The sequence below is a fragment of the Typopeltis vanoorti genome, chromosome 17 (assembly GCF_054136105.1).
Source record: "Typopeltis vanoorti isolate ZY-2024b chromosome 17, IOZ_Tvanoo_1.0, whole genome shotgun sequence".
Lineage (NCBI taxonomy): Eukaryota > Metazoa > Arthropoda > Arachnida > Uropygi > Thelyphonidae > Typopeltis > Typopeltis vanoorti.
This window is the reverse complement of record NC_143565.1, coordinates 6,370,534-6,391,274: the sequence shown is the minus strand read 5'-3', so window position 1 is coordinate 6,391,274 and position 20,741 is coordinate 6,370,534. Positions and strand designations below refer to the sequence as shown.

The window sequence follows — 20,741 nt, the reverse complement described above, 5'->3', positions numbered from 1 at the left end:
GCCTTGGACGAATCAGCTGACATATATGATGTAGCCCAATTAAGCATTTTTATAAGAGGAATTGATGGTAATTTTAACATCTTTGAAGAACTTATCGGTCTTGAGTCACTTCATGAAAAAACAAGAGGGGTCAGACATATTTGACAAAGTAAAGTCATGTCTAGAAAATCAACAACTAGATTCTAGTAAGCTCATCAGTGTTTGCACTGATGGAGCACCGTCAATGGTAGGTAGAATTTCTGGGACTTAAACTTTACTTGAAAGGTTTTTAGGTCGTTCTCTACTAAAGCATCACTGTATTATACATAACGAATCTCTGTGTGGGAAAACTCTAAATTTGAAGCATGTTATGATACCAGTTGTAAAGTGTATGAATAAAATTAGAGCAAGAGGGTTAAACAGAAGAGAATTCAGAGAATGTTGTGAACTGCTAGATATGGAATATGGTGAACTCATCCTTCATTGTGAGGTGCACTGGCTTTCCAAAGGACAAGTTCTCAGTAGATTTTGGAAGCTGAAAGAAAGTGTTCGTAATTTTCTGGAATAGAAGGATGTGCTGCATGAGGAAAAAGCCCTGTTGTGTGATGAGAAATGGCTATTTGATTTAGCATTTTTAGTTGATGTTACCAGCCATTTCAATGATCTAAATTTGAAACCGCAGGGCAAGAACAAATTGTTTCCTAGCTTAGTAAATGACATCAGTGCATTCAAAATAAAATTAAAACTGTTCATCTCCCAGTTAGAAAACGAGGATTTAAGTCAATTTCCACATTTAAAAGAACATAATGAATCTGTTGAAGATAATGGCAACTTTACAGAATATACTGAGAAACTCAAATTATTGCAAGAGTTCTTTAACGGTCGTTTTAGCGATTTTGCCGAAGAAGAAGACCACATACTTGCATTCATAAATCCCTTTTCACTTACTGAACAAAAAATCTTGACGATGTCTAGTAACATACAAATGGAACTTATTGATCTCAGAACCAATTCTTTATTGAAAATGAAATTTAATGAACTTCCATCACTCCCAGATGCTTCTGATATAATTAATTTCTGGCGATCGTTGCCCTGTGAACATTTTCCAGACCTGAGAAAATTTGCTCAGAGTTATATCTGTCGTTTTGGAACTACATACAGATGCAAACAAGCATTTTCATCAATGAAAATGATTAAGAACAAACTACAGTCGCGACTGACTGATTCAAATTTGAAAAACTGTTTGATGCTTTCTGTTACTGATTTAACTCCAGACACTACAAGCTTTGCAAAAGCAAAGCAATTTCAAAAGTCTCAATAAAATAATTAATGTTTATCTTGTCTTTATATGAAATCTTTTTATTTAAAACTGCTAAGAGTGTCTGTAGTACCATATATATAATAAATCATTTATGCAAAGCTGTTAAATATATCCATATTACCATATTTTTAAAGGACTGAAAAGTGGTATAAGTTTGCATGGCGCATCTTAACTTAAAAGTGAAAAAATTGACGCATGAACTATAAAAGGTTGGCCACCCCTGCTCTAAACAAATATGTCTCTGCAGTTCATATACATGGTGCAATCTTAAAGTAACTAACTAGTGAGTTAAGTTGAAATAGGTTAGAGTAGGAGAGGGATATAGGTTAGGTAGGAGAGGGAACATTTGAGAAATTACTAAATAAAATAATTGACAAGTATGATTTATCATATAATTCATTTTATAGTACATTCAGTAATTATTGACTGTAACTTTAATTCTGAAAGCAAAAATTTTGTGTGCTCATTTACAAGGTGTGTGCACTCCCCTTTTTGACTGGTGTGCACATGCTCAGCTTGTTCTTCTCTTCCACAATTTTTATTAGCATGTTCTCAAGTATGCCTAATTAAATCTGACCTGGAACCTCATCTCTGTAATTCTCACATTCAATTTTTTTTCTCTGTTTATAGCTGGTGATCCTGAGAACCCTACTCCAATCATCCTGAATTATTCAATTATTCATTGTAAATTTTTGTTTTAATCTAAATCTGAAAAGGCTGAAACTTATTGTATGTTATTCATTATGAATAATTATTGAGACACACTGCTGTGTTATAGAACTCACTTTAATTAAATTAAAATAAAATTCGATGTTTTGACTTTTATGTTAAGGTCGTCCTCAGGAATACTGAATCATAAGCTACATTGGTGCACACCACAGTGAGCTAAGTATAACTGCTTTAGTCAACTGTTGACCAAAGGTCAACAGAAAAATAAAATATAAAATATAGTAAAATAAATAAATAAATGAAACAATACATTGGTAAAATTATATCAGCAGTTAGTTTCTTTTGTGTAGTTCTGTTTTTTTTATCTAAGGGTCATTGAATCATTATCAAATTAAATTTCTATCCCAATATCCAATATGTGGGTCATTCCTGCTTAAACAATTATTGCACTTCTTTTCTAGGTACTATGTGGGTTGTAAATGAGCCATCCATTTTTGGCACTTTTAAGCCATCATTTCGGTTTGAGATATGGTTGGTTAGAAACAGAAATGAAATAAAACAACTGAAAGAACTTAATATGCAGACAAGATCATCAAAAAGGAAAGATGAATTAATAAAAAAAAATTAAAGATAAACAAAAAAAAAATTAAAAAAAGGAACTAAATCTAAAAGAAAAAAGAAGTAATAAAAAATGTAAAGATGGAGAAGGCCGTGGATCATCAAATGAATACTCTTCAGGCTCAGAACAGTTTATGGATTATGAAGAACCAACTCGTGCCAATAAAGAGAAAGCAAGAGAATACAATTAAAGAAAATATAATAAAGCTTACTGATTCAAAGTTTTCTCAGTACAGTTATCATCTACATGAAAAGAAAATAACTAGCTTCCAAATCAAGAACGATAGGCATGAAATGGAAATAATGGAAAGCAAACTGGAAAAAAACTGGAAAACAATTTACAAGAAGCAGGCTACAATTGCTCCTTCACATATTGAAGACCTCATCGGGTTCATCCAAAATTTAGAAGTTAAAGACTTACCAGTAACACTTCATTAATCATATCATCTCATTTCTGCATTGTCTCATTAAATGTACAAAAATTCCACAGACAAATTAAACAAGAAACTGTATGGAAACTTATGCTATGCCATAATATCAGGTTTTTGTTTCTCCAAGAAACATACTTCTGCAGAAATATAAAGATATAAAAAGTTTAATAGATATTCACTTCTTTCTTATTGGAGCTTTGGAAGAATTGATAGGGCTGGAGTAGGAGTTCTTATTCTTGCCCCCCCATCCCCGCCTTGGGTTATTCTGTAATATCCAAAGGAATGCAGAAGAGGGAATCTTGAAAATAGACTGAAAATACTGTGTATGTGTAATAAGGTTTATAAATGTTTATGCTCCATCTAATGGAACAGTTAGATGAAAATTCTTCCAGGAATTGGAGCCACATTTATACGTTGCCCATTATTAGAAACATTAACATAGAGATAGAAGTGGAAAGACAGAAACAAGTAAAAGAAAGAAATTTTAAGATGAAAATAAAGCAGCACTTAGCAGATATCCCTTCAGCTGCATTTTTCAATAGGTAATTCACAAAATTTCACAAAAAAAGGACTATCACTCAAATCTGCGTTGATGGAAAAGACATGTCCACCACTCAAGACATCCTTGACTCCTTTCAAAAACACTATAAAAATCTGTTTGAAGACAATAATACTGTTGGAAATTATAACTCTTGGAGCATTAATGGCTTTCCTGTTCATATCCAAGATGGGTTTGACAGACCCATTACAGCATCTGAAATTACCATAGCCTATAAAGAATGTCAGACAAGAAAATCCCAGGACCTGATGGTCTAGGGATAGAACTTTATCGTGAGCCCTGGGATTTTATTCTTCCAATTCTAGTTACACTATTTAATTCTTTTCTTTCATCACGACACATACCAAGTGAATTTGTAGCAAGCCATAGTGTCCTCATTCCAAAACCTAATAGAGATCACACCTTAATCAACAGCTGGAGACCTTCTCTGTCTAATATTGACTACAAGATATTTTTCTGCATTATCAATAACAGGCTTGAATGGGAATGAGATACATAATTAAAAGCATACAGGTGTATGGAGTACTAGGTAGAGTAGTAGAGTTTAATCTATTTCTGCTACGTGATCTAATCCGTTTACACGAAAAAGCAGTCGATGGCAGTGCCATCAGTAGACCTTACTCAATTATTTGATAATGTCCCGCATCCTCCAGCAAATTGGTGTAGGTAAAAAGCTGCTATCTGTTATCAAAGGAACCTATGCCAATTCAACTACCTGCCTTCTAGTTAATGGGTTCCCTTCAGATCCGGTAAAAATTCAAAAAGGAATCAAGCAAGGTTGCCTTCTTAGTCCACTGCTCTTTGCATTGGTTCTTGAATCTTTTTTACAAGAAGTCAACAATACACATGCTTTGCAAGGAATAACAGTTCCTTCAACAATAAAGGAAAATAAGGTATTAGCATATGATAATATGGCATATGATGTAGTAGGAACTTTGAAGCATTAATGATTCCATATATATATATTGGTATTTTGGAAAAATTCAGCAAAAGCAGTGGATTAACTATTAATGCAGACAAGACAAAATTAAAAGTTTTTGGAAAGTGGGATCTTGGAGCCATTCCTTTTGAACTAACCCCTAAGAAAGAAAGAACCCCTCATTATACTTGGCTCCACCCCAATATTACCAGTTCAAGAACTTATATACAAAAACTTGGAAACGTGAGAAGACTGGAAAATAGGGCCACTCTCCTTTTCTTCTAAAGCCATAGTACTCAAAACCATAATCTTTCCTGTTCAGTTGTACATAATAAATATTACAGACATCAGAGAAGCTGAAGAAAAGCAATTATATAGTAAACCTGTGCAATTTTTTGGTCCAGTCAATACCAAGAAGTTTAAAAAGGAATTTCTTCAGATATCAAGCATGGTGGATTTGGACTTCCAGTCTTAAAATTCTGCTATTTAAGCAATACAGCTTCAAAAATCCATAAAATATTGCAGACTAATCACACATGTGCGATAATGATGAATTATTATTATTATTATTATTCAGGCCTCCATGGAGTCAAAAGATTCATCTTGGGAGGTCCTTCCTAAGAACATAAAGTCTGTCAAGACTCATCGAGGGGAGGTCTCCCCTAAGAAACACAAAGTCTATCATACCACTCCTAGATGAGGGAAAGGCATATACAGCAATTTTCTTAGACTTGGCGAAGGCATTTGACAGGGTGCCACATGATAAGCTGATATTTAAGTTGCAGCACATGGGTCTGGATGTCAGATTGGTCAACTGGATTCAGGATTGGCTGTCTGATAAGTATCAGAGAGTTGTGTATGGTGGAGCAGTTTCCAGGAGGCAGAGGGTTACAAGTGGGGTCCCACAAGACTCAGTACTAGGACCTATATTGTTTAACCTTTATATCAATGACATAGCCAGTGGATTGCAGGGTGATATTCAGTTGTTTGCACTATTACTAATAATCCTGGGAAGGATTATTAGTAATAGTGCAGATGTGGTAGCCCTGCAAGAGGATTTAAATAAGCTTGATAGATGGGCAAATGAATGGGGATATCAGTTTAATGCAGCAAAATGTAAGGTCTTGAGGTTTGGGAAACATCGATGGGATGCTGCATACTCTATGGGAGGAGTTATACTGGAGGAAGTAGGGGAGACAAGAGATCTGGGGTTGATGATTGATAGAAACCTGAAGTTTAGGGGACATATTGCAAAGGTGGTGAAGGTAACACAGAGGATTGCTGCTATTATGAGAAGGACACTGACCTGCAGAGATAAGAGGGTTATCATTCCGTTGTATAAGTCTCTGATCAGACCACACTTGGACTATTGTTCTCAGATTTGGTCCCCAGGATTTGAAGGGGATAAATTAACTGTGGAAAGGATACAAAGACGGATGACAAAGATGGTTTCAGGATTGTACAAGGATAGTTATGAGGATTGGCTGAGAGAATGTGGACTGCAGAGTTTGGTGGATAGAAGAAGGAGAGGTGATATGATTGAGACTTTTAAACTGTTGAGAGGTGGTTACAGGGTTGACACTGGGAAGTTCTTTCACTTTGTTGATCAGTGGGAAGGAGTGATGACAAGAGGCCATCCCTGGAAGTTATGAAAGGAAACTGTGAGCAAGAGGGTAAGGAGTGGTTTCTTTGTGTGGAGGGTGGTTGAGCCGTGGAATGCATTGCCTGATGGAGTGGTGGGAGCGAGAACGGTCAGTGAGTTTAAAGAGTGGTATGATAGACTTGGTGTTTCTCGGGGGGGGAACTCCCCTCAGTGAGTCTTGACAGACTTTGTCTTAGGAAGGACCTCCCTCGATGAGTCTTTTGACTCCTTGGAGGCCTGAATAATAATAATAAATAATAATAATTAAACTTATTGACCGTTCTCACTCTCACCACCCCATCAGGCAATGCATTCCACGATTCAACCACCCTCCATGCAAAGAAACCACTCCTCACCCTCTTGCTCACAGTTTCCTTTCGTAACTTCCAGGGATGCCCTCTTGTCATCACTCCTTCCCGCTGTTCAATCAAGCGAAAGAACTCTCCATTGTCAACCCTGTAACCACCTCTCAACAGTTTAAAAGTCTCAATCATATCACCTCTCCTTCTTCTATCCACCAAACTCTGCAGTCCACATTCCCTCAGCCGATCCTCATAACTATCCTTGTACAGTCCTGAGACCATCTTTGGCATCCGTCTTTGTACCTTTTCCACAGTTAATTTATCCCCTTCAATGATAATGAGAAAACATGGAAATGGATATTGTTCATGTTGGTCATTATAGAATAATAGAAAAAAAAAAAACCTCAGACAGCATTGTGTGAATACATAAATACAACTTACTATTTATTTTATAAATTAAATTTCTTTTCAGTCTATTAAAAAGTGGTAACATTATTTTGAAATACAGTGTATAAGTACTACTAATAGTTTTAAATTATATTTTGTTTCATTTACAATTGCTAATATTACTTTCACAATTTTGAATCCTTCAGCTGACTTATAGTACAACCCGGTTTGGAATATATGAAGTCATAAAGCAAAAATTAACCAGTTCTGGAGATGCTCTGCTTCCATTTTATCAAAAAGTTTTATTAGCTGCTATAGGTGGAGCAACAGGAGGTTTTGTTGGAACACCAGCAGATATGATCAATGTAAGGTTAGTTTCAAATTTTTATATATATAAACTGAAGTAAGCATATCATAAAAGTAAATTTACTCAATAACATTGTTGAAGGAATAAATATAATTACTGCTGCATATAGTTATTTTATATAAATATTTAAATAGTTGCTATTCTTAGAAGAATGCCAATTTAAGTGTTCTGACACATAACAAATTGACTCCCCCACACTGCCTCAGTAATTAAAATTGATTGCCTTTTTTATGAGGATATATGGCAAAATTTTTATTGATCTAATTAGATGCAGGTGACTTGATGCACATTTGGGATAGATGTTGAGATAAGTGAAAACAGTTTAATAATTTCCATAATTGAAGACATTCTATAAAGAAATATTTGTTTATTCTTAAATTTCTGTACCTTCTATGTTAAATTTAAGATTTTAAAATTGTGAACTGTACTTTGAAGATATTTTAGAATAGGCCTCTTTTTTTTACAGTCTCAAACTGTAGTAGGTGTTGTACACTTACAGTGAGGAGAAAACAATGTATGCTCAACAATTAGTATTGTTTTCTGGGTCCTATATTTAAATGTGTGTAGAATTATAAATTAATTTTTTGTTAAATGTTAAAGAATCATTAATATATTTAAAGCAGTATGTTTATTATTGAGTCATCTCACTGTGAAAGGCATCTTAAAATAATATTGTGAAAAAGAAAAGAACCAATTTGCTACAAATAGCAAATGCAGCTATATTGAACACCACTGAACTGGAAATATTTTTAGTAATGTCTTTATTCAGTTTGTTTGTTATAAGTGTCAGTTTTTAAGCAGTTTAATTTATCTTCCTTCATTAGAACATCAGTAAATGTTTTTGTTCTGACATATAGTGTTAAGAATAACCCTTCATTGTTAAAGGAAAGAAAGCATCAAGTTATATTGTTCTTTAGAATCCTTGAAGGTTCTGAAATTCCAGCAGTGTAGGGATTGCAACTCTACATACAGGATCAGAATTATTAGGAATACACTTGTATAGGTATCTATGATATTCTGGATCTTCTTTGGATTGAAGTCATTCTGCTGCATAAATGAGTTTTTTAATAGTACTTTTGACATAGTACTATTAAAAATGCATATTAGAAACGCATATTTACAAGAATTAATAATTATATTATTGGAAATATCTGGAGTACTTGCAACATCTATTCATTGCAAACCCTCCTTCACAGGACATATCAACCCATCATCCATCTCAATAAAAGGACATCATTAAATCCATACTTAAGAGCTCATGCTGTATGCTCCAATCCTGAGGATATCCAACAAGAATACACCATCCAAAGCCTCATGGCACAGAATAGCTTTACCTCAAGAAAGATTACACATCCCTGACAGTTACAAGTCTGTCCCCAGAAACTCTGAACTTGTATGGTGGGGCTCTATTCCATATATGAGAGATTACCCAAAAATAAATGGAATTTGAACTTGGCACATGCACATTTTCTAGTTACGGATAATGCCACTAGGCATCATGAGTATGCAGTTTTCTGTGCCAGTCTGGCAAGTGGTGTCATCCTGTGTGAACTGGTTCATTGTTCTGGCTACTTTTTTTTAGTGCTTGCAAGCAACTTTGGCAATTTTGTGATCATGAAATCTTTAGTCAGTATGTGTCTGGACATGATAGAAACGTTTTGGCCAAAACTCATACATGTTCATACTATTGACAAACAGGTAGGTTAGCCAACATCTTATATAGGAGCACCAAGATTACATCCATTTCCACTACTATGGCTGTTCAGGATTAGCAGACCATGCACTCAATACCTGGCACAGAATCTGTTAGAAAAAAAAAAGCCACCTTACTGCACCGAAGAATATTTAAATTTGAGAAGCTTTTCTCAAATCTGCTGCAGCTCTTATGAACTATCCTCCAAACCTAAACAAATATGATTGTTTCAAACTGCCTCTCATATGGCAAACTCTCATTGGCAGACCATCAGCCCAACAGCCAAGAACACCCAACCAAAGCCAGTAGGTGGTATAATTATAGGGCTTTAGCTCATCCTATATTCTTTCCTGTTCCATCTTTCTTACTGAAGTGGGCCTGCATGCACATGTTTAATCCCTGAAGATGCCAATTTAACTTTGACAAAATATAGGAAATAATTATTATGTAGTCTACTTCATTACTATTTTAGAGAAGTTTTTAAGAAGATTTTAGAGAAGTTTGTAAGAACTCCCATACAGAAATGGGTAGACAAGCATTCTATACTCTGCAGGGAATAGCATGGATTTACTAAAGGAAGGTCATGTTTTAGCAATTTGCTCATATTTTATAACAATGTTACGGCCGAGTTGGATAAAGAGAATGGATACACTATGATAATGTTCGATTTTTCTAAGGCATTTGATAGGATACCACATGATAGGCTGTTGCTTAAACTGGAGAATATGGGATTGGAATATAATTTATTGACTTGGATCAGGGGATTGTTGCAGACAGATATCAAAAAATGATATACAGTGGTGTGAATCTACCAGATTTAAGGTAACCAGTGGTGTACCTCAGGGTTCAGTCCTTGGGCCATTATTGTTCAATCTATACATTAATGACATCAAGCAGGGGTCTATCATCAGATTTGCAATTATTTGCTGATGATGCAAAGATAGGCAGGAGAGTCAGGGATACTACTGATATTCAGCAATTACAAAATGATTTGAATAGACTGGAAATCTGGGTAAACGAAAATGGCTGTCAGTTTAATGTTAGTAAGTGTAAAGTTATGCACTTTGGCGTGATTAGAGTTCTAGCGGCATATTATATTATCAGGGTTATGCTACAAGAAACTGAAGAGGTAAGGAATCTTGGTGTATTGGTGGATAAGAATTTAAAGTTCAAAGGTCACATAGCAAATACAACTCAGAGGATAATTGCTATGTTGAAGCAAACCTTGACATGTAAGGATACGGAAGTAATTTTGCCTCTTTATAAGCTTTGATAAGACCACACCTGGATTACTGTGTGCAGATTTGGTCTCCTGGGTTCCAAGGAGATAAAGAAGCTGTGGAAAGGGTGCAAAGAAGAGTTACAAAGATTATATCTGGATTATGGGATTTAGATTATGAGGACAGATTGTGAGTATGTGGATTGCAGACTGATTAACAGGAGAAAGAGGGGTGATATGATAGAGGTCTATAAACTTTTGATTGGGTGTTATAGCATTTCAAATGATGAGCATTTCATATAACAAAAATGAAGTTTTTGTTATATGGAAGGCGAGGAGAGAACACGGAGGCATCCATGGAAGTTAAATTTATTTGCATTTTCAATGTATTTAATATAGGGAAAACAACTTTCATAGCTCGCTTGTTGAGTTTTTTTAATCATACTGTATTTTTATATATAATAAAATATACAAAATAAAAAAATATAATATATTTATATTTATTTCCAACATTAATGTCATTGTTATAAGAAACAGAAAGAAAAGAAAGAAATATATAATAATAGAATTTTAATGAGATATATGAGCTTCATGGGATGAACACAGCTTTTCAATATTTGGTGGAATAGTAGATAAAGACACTCGCATTTCATCATCAAGCATTCTTAAGCTTCCATGTTTCAATGTCTTCAAGTTTGCCATCGTTGAAAAGGATACTTCACACATGTATGTAGTGGAAAACTGCAAAAGAATTTTTAACGCTTTTTTACCTATGTTTGGATGCAATTTTGAAACACGAATCCAAAAGTTGTCTAAATCACCCTCTTCATACATCATTAACAGACTTCGATCATTTTTTATTTCAGTTAATTCTTCTTCAATAAGTGACAAGTTAATCGTTGCAGTTGAAAAAAATGGATTTCTGATCCAATCATAGTCTTGTATTTCAATATTTGGGAAGTGTGATGAATTTTCTCTCCGGGCATTGTTAAATGGTCAACAGTTAGCGAGCTGATATCACATTTCAGTTCACAATCTGCAATTTTGGAAAACATTTCAAAATTTCCTTCTTTCACTTTCCTTTTCCAAATTTCTATCTTGTCTCTCATAGCACAAATTTTATCCACCGCTGTTAAGATATTTTCTCCTTTTCCTTGCATACTAGTGTTTATTTTATTCAAGTGTTCAAATATGTCAACAAGATATGCCAATTTTGTGCATCATAATTTGTTTTGAATTAGATCGCAGAATTCATTTTGTTGATTTTCCTCAAAAAGTTTAAGCGTCATTTCCCTCAATTCATATACACGACAAAGCACTTGACAGCCAACGAACTTCTGAGTGTAGTATAAGTTTTTTAAATTTTGCCTCCATATCTTCACAAATTTTAGCAAATAATCTTGATTTAAGAAGTCTACTTTTAATGTAATTGACCATTTGAACAACTTGTCTGAACTTTGTTTGAATAACCTTTGTTAATTCATTACCAGTGGTTTGCGTGACTAGTGCTTCGTGATGTAAAAAGCAATGAGTAATTATAATATTTTCATTCTCTTTCTTTGCTAAAGCTATGAAACCTTTTGTTGAACCAACCATTGAAAGAGCGCCATCTGTGCATATTCCTACACAGTTTAACCATAGCAAATTATTTTCCTTCATTAAGCAATCTACTGTTTTAAATATATCTTCACCTCTAGTTTTCATTGGAAGTTCTAGACAACACAAGAATTGCTCAATAATTCTATTAGTATGAATGAAACGCATAAATACGAGTAATTGCGTTAACCCACTGACATCTCTTGATTCATCTAACTGCAATGTAAAAATCATATTATCATCTTGAAAAATATCTTTTATTTGCAGCTTAATGTCAACAGACATTAAGCTGCAAATTTAGAATTTAGAAACACATATTGCATTTATTGACTTTGAAAAAGCATTTGACAAAGTTAAAAGAAACATATTATTTAACATATTAAAAGAAAGACAAATACCAAATAATATCCTAAAAGCTATCACAAGTATATATGAAAATAATCAAATACAAATAAGATTAAATCACGAGCTATCATATATGAGAGAGATAAACCAACGGGTCCGACAGGGATGTCCCCTCTCAGCAACTCTTTTTAATATCTACTTAAATGAAATAATAATAAAATGGAATAAAAATTTACATCCAGGAATTAAACTTTCTCCTACAGTAAACTTAAGCACTCTCCTCTTTGCCGACGACCAAATAATAATTACAAATTCTGAAGATAAACTACAGAAAGCTATTTTAGATCTAAATGAGATATCCAAAGATAATGGTATGATAATATCAACAGAAAAATCAAAAACCATGGCCTTTAAAGGACACGATCCAGCAAGAACTAAAATAGTAATAGATAACAAGATCTTAGAACAGGTGAATTAATTTAACTACCTAGGATGTACGATCACATATGAAAATGAAAAAGATATAAACGTAAAAATTGCAAAATATTTAAAAATAACAGGTGTAATTAACTCTATATTTAAACCAAACCTAGTTCAAAAACAAACCAGGCTAAAAGTATACAATACATTAACCCTACCAGTCTTAATATATGGAAGCGAAACCTGGACAATAAAACAAAAAGACAAACAAAGATTAACAACAGCAGAAATTAAGTTTATGAGAAAAACTGCAAAGTATACTCTATTTGATCACAAAAGAAATGAAGAAATTATGAAAGAATTAAACCAAGAACCAGTAATAGAAAAAATTAAAAAAATATAAACATAAATGGATGGAACACGTTCAAAGAATGAAAACAGAAAGATTACCAAAACAAGCCTTAAAATACAAGCCATTAGGAAAAAGAAAACCAGGACGTCCTCTTAAACGATTCAACGATGACTTCTAAGGCCGGAACAGGCCATGCTAGGCCTAAAACCTTGATATGCATGATGATGATGATGATGATGATGATGTTGCTGAATGTCAGCAGCCATGTCTTGAATACGTCTTCCAATCGTGTAATCTGCCAAAGGGATTTTATTAACTTTTATCTCAAAATCGGGCCCAAACATTGTTCGAACAATAGCACAGCAAGATTCCTTTATAATGGTTTTGGCAATAGTGTGTGGCTCCTTGTTTTTGGCAATTATTTGAGCAACCAAGTAACTTGACTTTTGAGCTTTCTCTGATGTCTTCATTGTCTTGGTGAACCATGTAGACTGTTTCTTTATAGATTTTGAAAGTTCAATAAAGTATTCTACTGGCTTTTCTGACAAATGACTGTGTTTTGAGGTAAAATGGCGCTTTAATTTGTTTGGTACCATACTTTCATTTGCAAGTATCATCCCACAAACTAAACACTAGGGACAAGGATGGTTTTCATTACCAGAAAATGTGAACCCCAATTTCATATAATCTTTATTGTATAAACGAGGCATGGAAAATTTTCCTTTACACTTCTTCCGTATTAATGCAGACCGTTAATTCAACACCAATTTGATAAATAAAACTGAGCGAATTTATTGTGAAGCTTTAACAGTAAGTAAACATAAAATAAAAACACCAGCTCTTCGTTTATTCACATTGCAGTAGAGTAAACATCAATAATAACATTTGCATGAATAAGTAGGGCGCTTTATTTTTATTGGTCGAACGATAATAAAACCGAGCAACTACTACGTGATAAAACCACAGGGATGAATTCGGCTGCATTTATTCTCCATTATTTATCAAAATATATTGATATGAAATATTCTTAAAGGTTAAAAATAATTAAAAGATAGTTTGTATATATAATTTTGAAAGTGAAATTTAAATTCTAGAACGTAAAACATCTTGCAATTACATTCTATTTAAAGTATTTTTGGGACTCCTTAGTACAGCTCTGCACAATTTAGCTTCTGTTTACATTTACTGTCACTCATACTTGAATGAACTATAGAAAACCCCAGTGAAAATGAAACTGATGGTGATGGTTGCATGTGGTATAGACTCAGGGAGGGGGTTCCAAGCGGTTGACCAAATATCTTCTTTAATGGCGCTAACTAAAAGTCGTACCGGTACTTTGCAAAATGGATTCTGCTGTGAAATTTTCAGCAATTATTCTGTTTAACGCTTTATGTTCGCGCGACACACCTTCACACTGCAGCCGACACACAGTTTGGAAAGCTCTGCAGTAACGATATCACATGACCAAAGATGGTATTCTCTTGAGTTTATCATAATTTTTAGCTTTGTAACTCTTCTCTCCTCCCTGGAAACACAATACCTTTTATATTCTATCCCTATAACTATATCATTTTCTGTCAACAAGGGCTTTTGGCTAAGTTGAACTGACAGTGGCAAAAACCTCTTATGCATTATTTCTGATACTTGTAGGATGAGACCCACAGTTACTCTTGTGCAATGTCATTACCAATTCATTCAGCATTGCATGATAATTTCTGTACACATTCATTTGTCCCAGCAGGGTGGCTGAACTTACACAAGTGTATTCCCCCCCCCCAGTACTTCTGGTTTGTCTGATGTTGTACTTCCAGCTACTCATTAACCAACTCTCCCCAAACATCTAACTTCAAAACTATTCAAATGCAACAAGCATTTACAATTCTTTTTGTCATGGCCCTTCTCAGCTTGTTCCTATCATATCGAGGCAGCAGACTCACAATCTTTATTTTCTCATTTTTTTTCCCCCATTCTATTACTAACTCTTTCATTGAATATTTCTCACCTTTTAGAGCTTCTGTAGCTCAGTCAGTATAGACAAAGCCCTTTAGTCATAAAGACCTGGGTTCGATTCCTGTCCATGATGCAAAGAACCTTTATCTGGACTCTTGATGAAAGGTGAGTTAGCCAGTCTCATATGGAGGTGTGGGCTTTCCACCTGGAAACTCTGGTTTTTTTGTCCCCCAGAACAGGCAAACCGGCTCTGTGAACACAGATATTACAGTCAGCAATACTTTAGATCCAACCATAGGCCAGATTCATTAGCTGTATGCCAGTTCCGAACCCAGATAAAATTGGGGGATTGAGATGGTGGCCCTGCATTCCCATTTAAAAAAAAAAAAAAAAAAAGAGAGAGAGACTCATAACCGTTGTATCGTCATGTGCTTAATTAATCTCACCTTTTGAAATCATTCATGCCAGCCAAAACAATTATTTCATTTCTTCCCTTTACAAACTGCTTCACTAATATACTTGATCTTCATTCCCAGGAAACTTGCTTTTGTCACTTTCTCATAAGTACACCTCTTATTGTCAAATCTCCATACAATACCTTCTCCTTACTCCCAATTTCTCTCACTTTCATACTTGTCTCATTCACTTTTTCTTTCATTCTCCCTCCTACTACTGTATCACATGCTAATTGTTTCTACAGTCACTCTAGGTCACGTTTTTGTACTGCAAACAATTCTGCCTAAGCACACTCTTTTGCTTCTCATTGCCACCTCCTCATCTGCATTACATTCAACCACTTCTTTCATACTCTCGTTCATATTTCATCCATTATCATTCACCCCTTTCACGTTTTCTACAACACTTTCATTATCCTTCCTTACATCATTAATATTAGTTACTTCATTCTCACTTTCCACATGACTCACTTTTCTTTCACTCACATATGAAACATTTCCTACACACTCTCTCCTTCTCCCTCTCTCCACTCTTGCTTTCATACCATAAATCATTGGTGATGAATACGTTGAACACACATTGCGTTGTACAAAATCACTCATACTAAGCTCAGTGATCATATAAAAACATAAATGCTGGGAGTTAAATTACCATTCAAGATCATCATCTGCCATCTTATCAGGAAATTTAGAAACAGTGAGAGCAGTCTTAAATTGTAAGAAAGGAAAGTCATCTTCTAACACAGTAGAAGTAATCTAAACTTATGTTTGACTTTACAAAACATCAGGATACTGCATTAAACACATATTTTATAATTCACTTTTAAATTATATGGTGTGTGTGTGTGTGTGTGTGTGTTGAATTGACAGTGTTTGTCATAATTTTTTTATACTTTTGGTTATTGATTCTCTATTTTTCTGTTGCATTATTTATTCATTTAGAATGCAGAATGACATAAAGCTTCCAGTAGAAAAACGCCGGAAGTAAGTATGAGCATAATGCATTATAAGTAATATGTGTATATCAGTTAAACAGTTTAAGAATATAAAAAAAAAATTTTAAATACAGAAACTAATTGTTGTTCCAGGTGTCTTGAAACAGATTTAGAATAAAATTAAAATATTTACTTTAAAAAAAAAAAAAAAAAAAAAGCCTTAAGCCATAAAAATAACCGGTTTCGGTTTCAACCTGTATTGAGGTCTCATCAGTTGGAGCCAGGCCCAGAGTGGAGATTCTAAGGCAGAAGCAATAGGAGAGGTCATTCTCACCTATAGGAGTTGCCAAAAGGTGTGCCACCTTATTATTAAATTACTCTGGATTTAGAGAAAGATATTGAAAGTTTATTTTTCACTTGGTTAGACTATAATAAATTTAGTTTAATCCTTTATCCAAGTGGGGGCAAACAAAGTTTGCACCTGAAAATATCTTCAGGACTGGGGTAAGGTAGTACAACACCAGGCAACTCGCAGCATAAGTGGATCAAGCTCTCAACTCCTTGTCAGTTTCTCCCATAATGCACAGCACATCTCCTTGCGGACATGTATATTGCTATGCATTAAGGGGGGCCACTACCCATACCGGTTTCGACCTTTATTGAGGTCTCATCAGTGGGAGATCAAAGATCCACCTTTGCTGCTTTACTACCTTACCCCAGTCCTGAAGATATTTTCAGACACAAACTTTGTTTTCCCCCCACTTGGATAAAGGATTAAACTAAATTTATTATAGTCTAACCAAGTGAAAAATTAACTTTCAACCTCTCAGCAACTCTTTTCAATATTTACCTAAATGAAATAATAAAATGGAATAAAATTTTCCATGAAGGTATTAAACTTTCTCTTACTGTGAACTTAAACACTCTCCTTTTTTGCCGATGACCAAATAATAATTACAAATGCTGAAGATAACTTACAGAAAAATATTTTAAATTTAAATGAAATAGCCAAAGATTATGGTGCAATAATATCAAAGCAAAATCAAAAACGACGGCCTTTAAAGGACAAGATCCAGTAAGAACTGAAATAATAATAAATAACAAGATTTTAGAACAGGTGAGTTAATTTAACTACTTAGGTTGTATGATTACATATGAAAATGAAAAAGCTATGCTAAAAATTGCAAAATTTTTAAAAATAACAGGTTGATTAACTCTATATTTAAACCAAACCTAGTTCAAAAATAAACCAGACTAAAAGTATACAATATATTAGCCCTACCAGTCCTAATGTATGGAAGTGAAATCTGGACAATAAAACAAAAAGACAAAGATTAATGAGAAAAACTGCAAAGTATACTCTGTTTGATCACAAAAGAAATGAAGAAATTATGAAAGAATTAAACCAGGAATCAGTAATAGAAAAAATTAAAAAATATAAACATAAATGGATGGAACAGGTTCAAAGAATGAAAACAGAAAGATTACCAAAATAAGCCTTAAAGTACAAGCCATTAGGAAAAAGAAAACCAGGACGTCCTCTTAAAAGATTCAACGATGACTTCTAAGGCCAGAACAGGGCCACTCTAGGCCTAAATCCTTGATAGGCTTGATTAAGCAATGTTATAAAAAAGTTGGAAAGAAATGTATTTCATTTCCCCTTTCCATTTATTGTTATATACCCCATTCCCATTTATGTGCCATCTTCTATCCTAAAGAGGTTGACTACCATGTGACTCATGGCTAACCACAGGCGTAACGACATGGGGTGAGGACCCTATCCCTTCCACATATTGTTGTAAGTATTCATGGCTGTAATCAGTGCGTGTACAGGGCTGGTTTGCCTGTTCTGAGGAACAAAAAACCCGAGTTTCCGGGTGAAAAAACCGACTAACTCACCTTTAGTCAAAAGAGACCAGATAAAGGTTCCTCGTGTCTTGGACAGGAATTGAACCGAGGTCTTTCCTACTAAAGGGCTTCGTCTATACCGACTGAGCTACAGAGGCTCTATTGTTATATGTAGTTTTCTTTTATTACTCTGTTGTGAATTTTAATTTATCATTATAATTAAATGAACTTGTCTTCATCTCCTCAAAGATAAAAAAAAAATTATGTTAATAAAATAATTTCATAAAATTTTGATGTTATGAAAATATTGCAAAACTTCAGCAACATTTTATGATGATGATTGAGATAATGCATGAAATTGACAGTTTTCAAGTTTAAGAACTGCATTACATTTAGACCAGCAGATATCAAGAAATTATCATTATTTTACTTTAATAGGCTAAAACTAATAATAAAGCTATCTTTCTTACCTGAAAGTTTATTTTACACATTGTTTCATCCTACCTGAACAAAGAGAGCACTGTTGAGTTTTAATCAGTAATTTGAAGTGAATGTCTGTATGTGTAGACATTGAGGCAGTAGCACAGCTAAACAACAGTTTTTTGGTTTTGTTGTTGTGAAGATTAGGATGGATTCCTTTTGAAAAGTTGAAGGAACAGATTTGGCAACATTATTGATTTATCTGAAAGTATTCTTCTTTCAAAAGGTGAACAACCACCAAATGATAAGAATCCAGAAAAATATAGGATTTATCATTTTAATATTGATTTTTCTAAAATGATAAATAGTAGTATACTTTGGAAAGAGTGAATTCCTATACTAGGCTTGGACAATAGTCTCATTCCAAACTTCTTTTTGAAGGCCAAATATACATCGTCATAAGCCATTCATCTTAAACTTTTATATGACTCTTCTCCCTCATACTCTCTGCTGTCATTTGAAGTATCTTCTTTGTTTTCTGTTGAATGTCTTGACTTCATAGTTCACCATTCAATTGCTTAATAGTATTATATGCCTGCTTGACATGGTTACCTACATCTTTCTCACATGTTCCTGACTTATGAATAATAGATCTTATTTATCTGAAATTATCTACATGACACTACTGCCCTGATTTTACAGACTAGGAGGTCTAAGTCTCTGCCTTCTCCACAAACCACCAATATTGGTAATATTAACTTTTACACCTTCCATGTTTATAACATCAACCATTTCCTTATATGGAATCAGTATCATCCTGATCTTGAACAATTATCACTTGATCATCAGCAAACAATAGTGAAAGAATCACACTCTTTCCAGTCTAAATTTCCATAGCTCTACATGAAGCATTCCAACATGCCAGCACTGCATCAATGTAAATCTTAAACAAGGTTGGTGATATCCCACAATCTTGTCTCATATCCCTTTGGATGTTACAAACTCAGCCAATGCCAGTCCACCATACTTAACTGGTGTTCCACACCTTCTGTATGTTCACGAACCGATGATTGACTTGCTCACATTCATCTTCCTTATCGAACCCAAGTCTGCTAATGAGAACCATATTTCCTGTCCTTTTTGCAATCCTTTTTTCTGTGATCTGTCTTATGAAGGAAATATTATCAGTATGACTTACAGCAGTAAGCCAGTCTGTTCATCTGACAAACAGAAGATAACCCTCTTTTCTAACCTTGTTATAATTTTATATAACAGCGTATTCATGGAGACCGTCGCACTAATGCCTCTGTAATTTGAAGAGTCATTCTTATTACCCTTTTTAAAGAAGGGAGTTATATATTCATAGTGAATTTATAGAGACAAAAACACGTGTTGGAGTAATTACTTTACTTATAATTAAGAAAATAACAATTGATGTTTGACCACTGTATCGAGGTCATCATCAGGAAAACATACATATGTACATGACACTACACAAAAATAAGATGAATCTAAATGCTTTGTTAATCGTTTACCCTAGCCTGGCTTCTGGTGCAAAAAAAAAACTATAAATCAAAAAAAATTACTAAACAAAATTAAAAATTAATTCACAAAATAAAATAAATTTTTACACATGTCAGTATAATAATATACTGATGGGGGGGGGGGGAGTTTAGAGCAGAACTACATTAAACAATTTCTCAAGTCCTCTCATATTAAGGTTTTCTTCTGTTTGGGGTTGTTCTGGATGCTATATGGGTCGAAGATGGGTCCTCCAGATTCTTGGAATTATTAATTCATCATTCTTGTTTAGATTTGGATGATGTTTCAGCATTTCACAGGTTTCTTTGGACATTCTTTCAAACCAGGTTTTGGTGTGGTGCAGGGACTTGGTGCCTTTCCATTTAATTCTGTGACATGTTTGAGGTGCGTAGTTCTGACAGGCCTGTTTTACCATAGTGGAGGAATTTAATGACTATTTATGTGTTCATTTTTCTTATTGGGATGGTGTGCCCTATTTCCCCTATGTAAGGTAGGTTGCAGGTGCACTGAATTTTGTTAACTCCTGGGTTGGCAAGATATGGAAGAGGATCTTTGGATGAGCTGAGTAAATTTCTTAATTTTGCAGGAGGTTTGAAGGTTGCCTTAATATTGTATTTATGTAGTGTTCTATCTATTTTTTCTACGAGGTCTCTTGCAGTTTTAAACTGACCTACTATGGCCAACAGAACAGCCAATTGTAGGCATAGGTTTCTGTGGTTTAGCAGTTCATAAGAAAAATTCTAGTAATTGGACCACATGTTTATTAAGATAA

General features: G+C 34.3%; 1 protein-coding gene across 4 annotated transcripts in view; it reads left to right on the top strand.

The window, feature by feature from the left end:
* The window catches only part of Dic1 (Dicarboxylate carrier 1), a 205,884-nt gene that overhangs the window by 90,367 nt on the left and 94,776 nt on the right, over positions 1-20,741 (top strand). For all 4 annotated transcript variants that reach the window (XM_090407718.1, XM_090407720.1, XM_090407719.1 and 1 more), the window contains 2 exons: positions 7,034-7,197; positions 16,167-16,208. In XM_090407718.1, the coding sequence (XP_090263844.1) occupies positions 7,034-7,197; positions 16,167-16,208 (206 nt within the window). The remainder of the gene's footprint in view (positions 1-7,033; positions 7,198-16,166; positions 16,209-20,741) is intronic.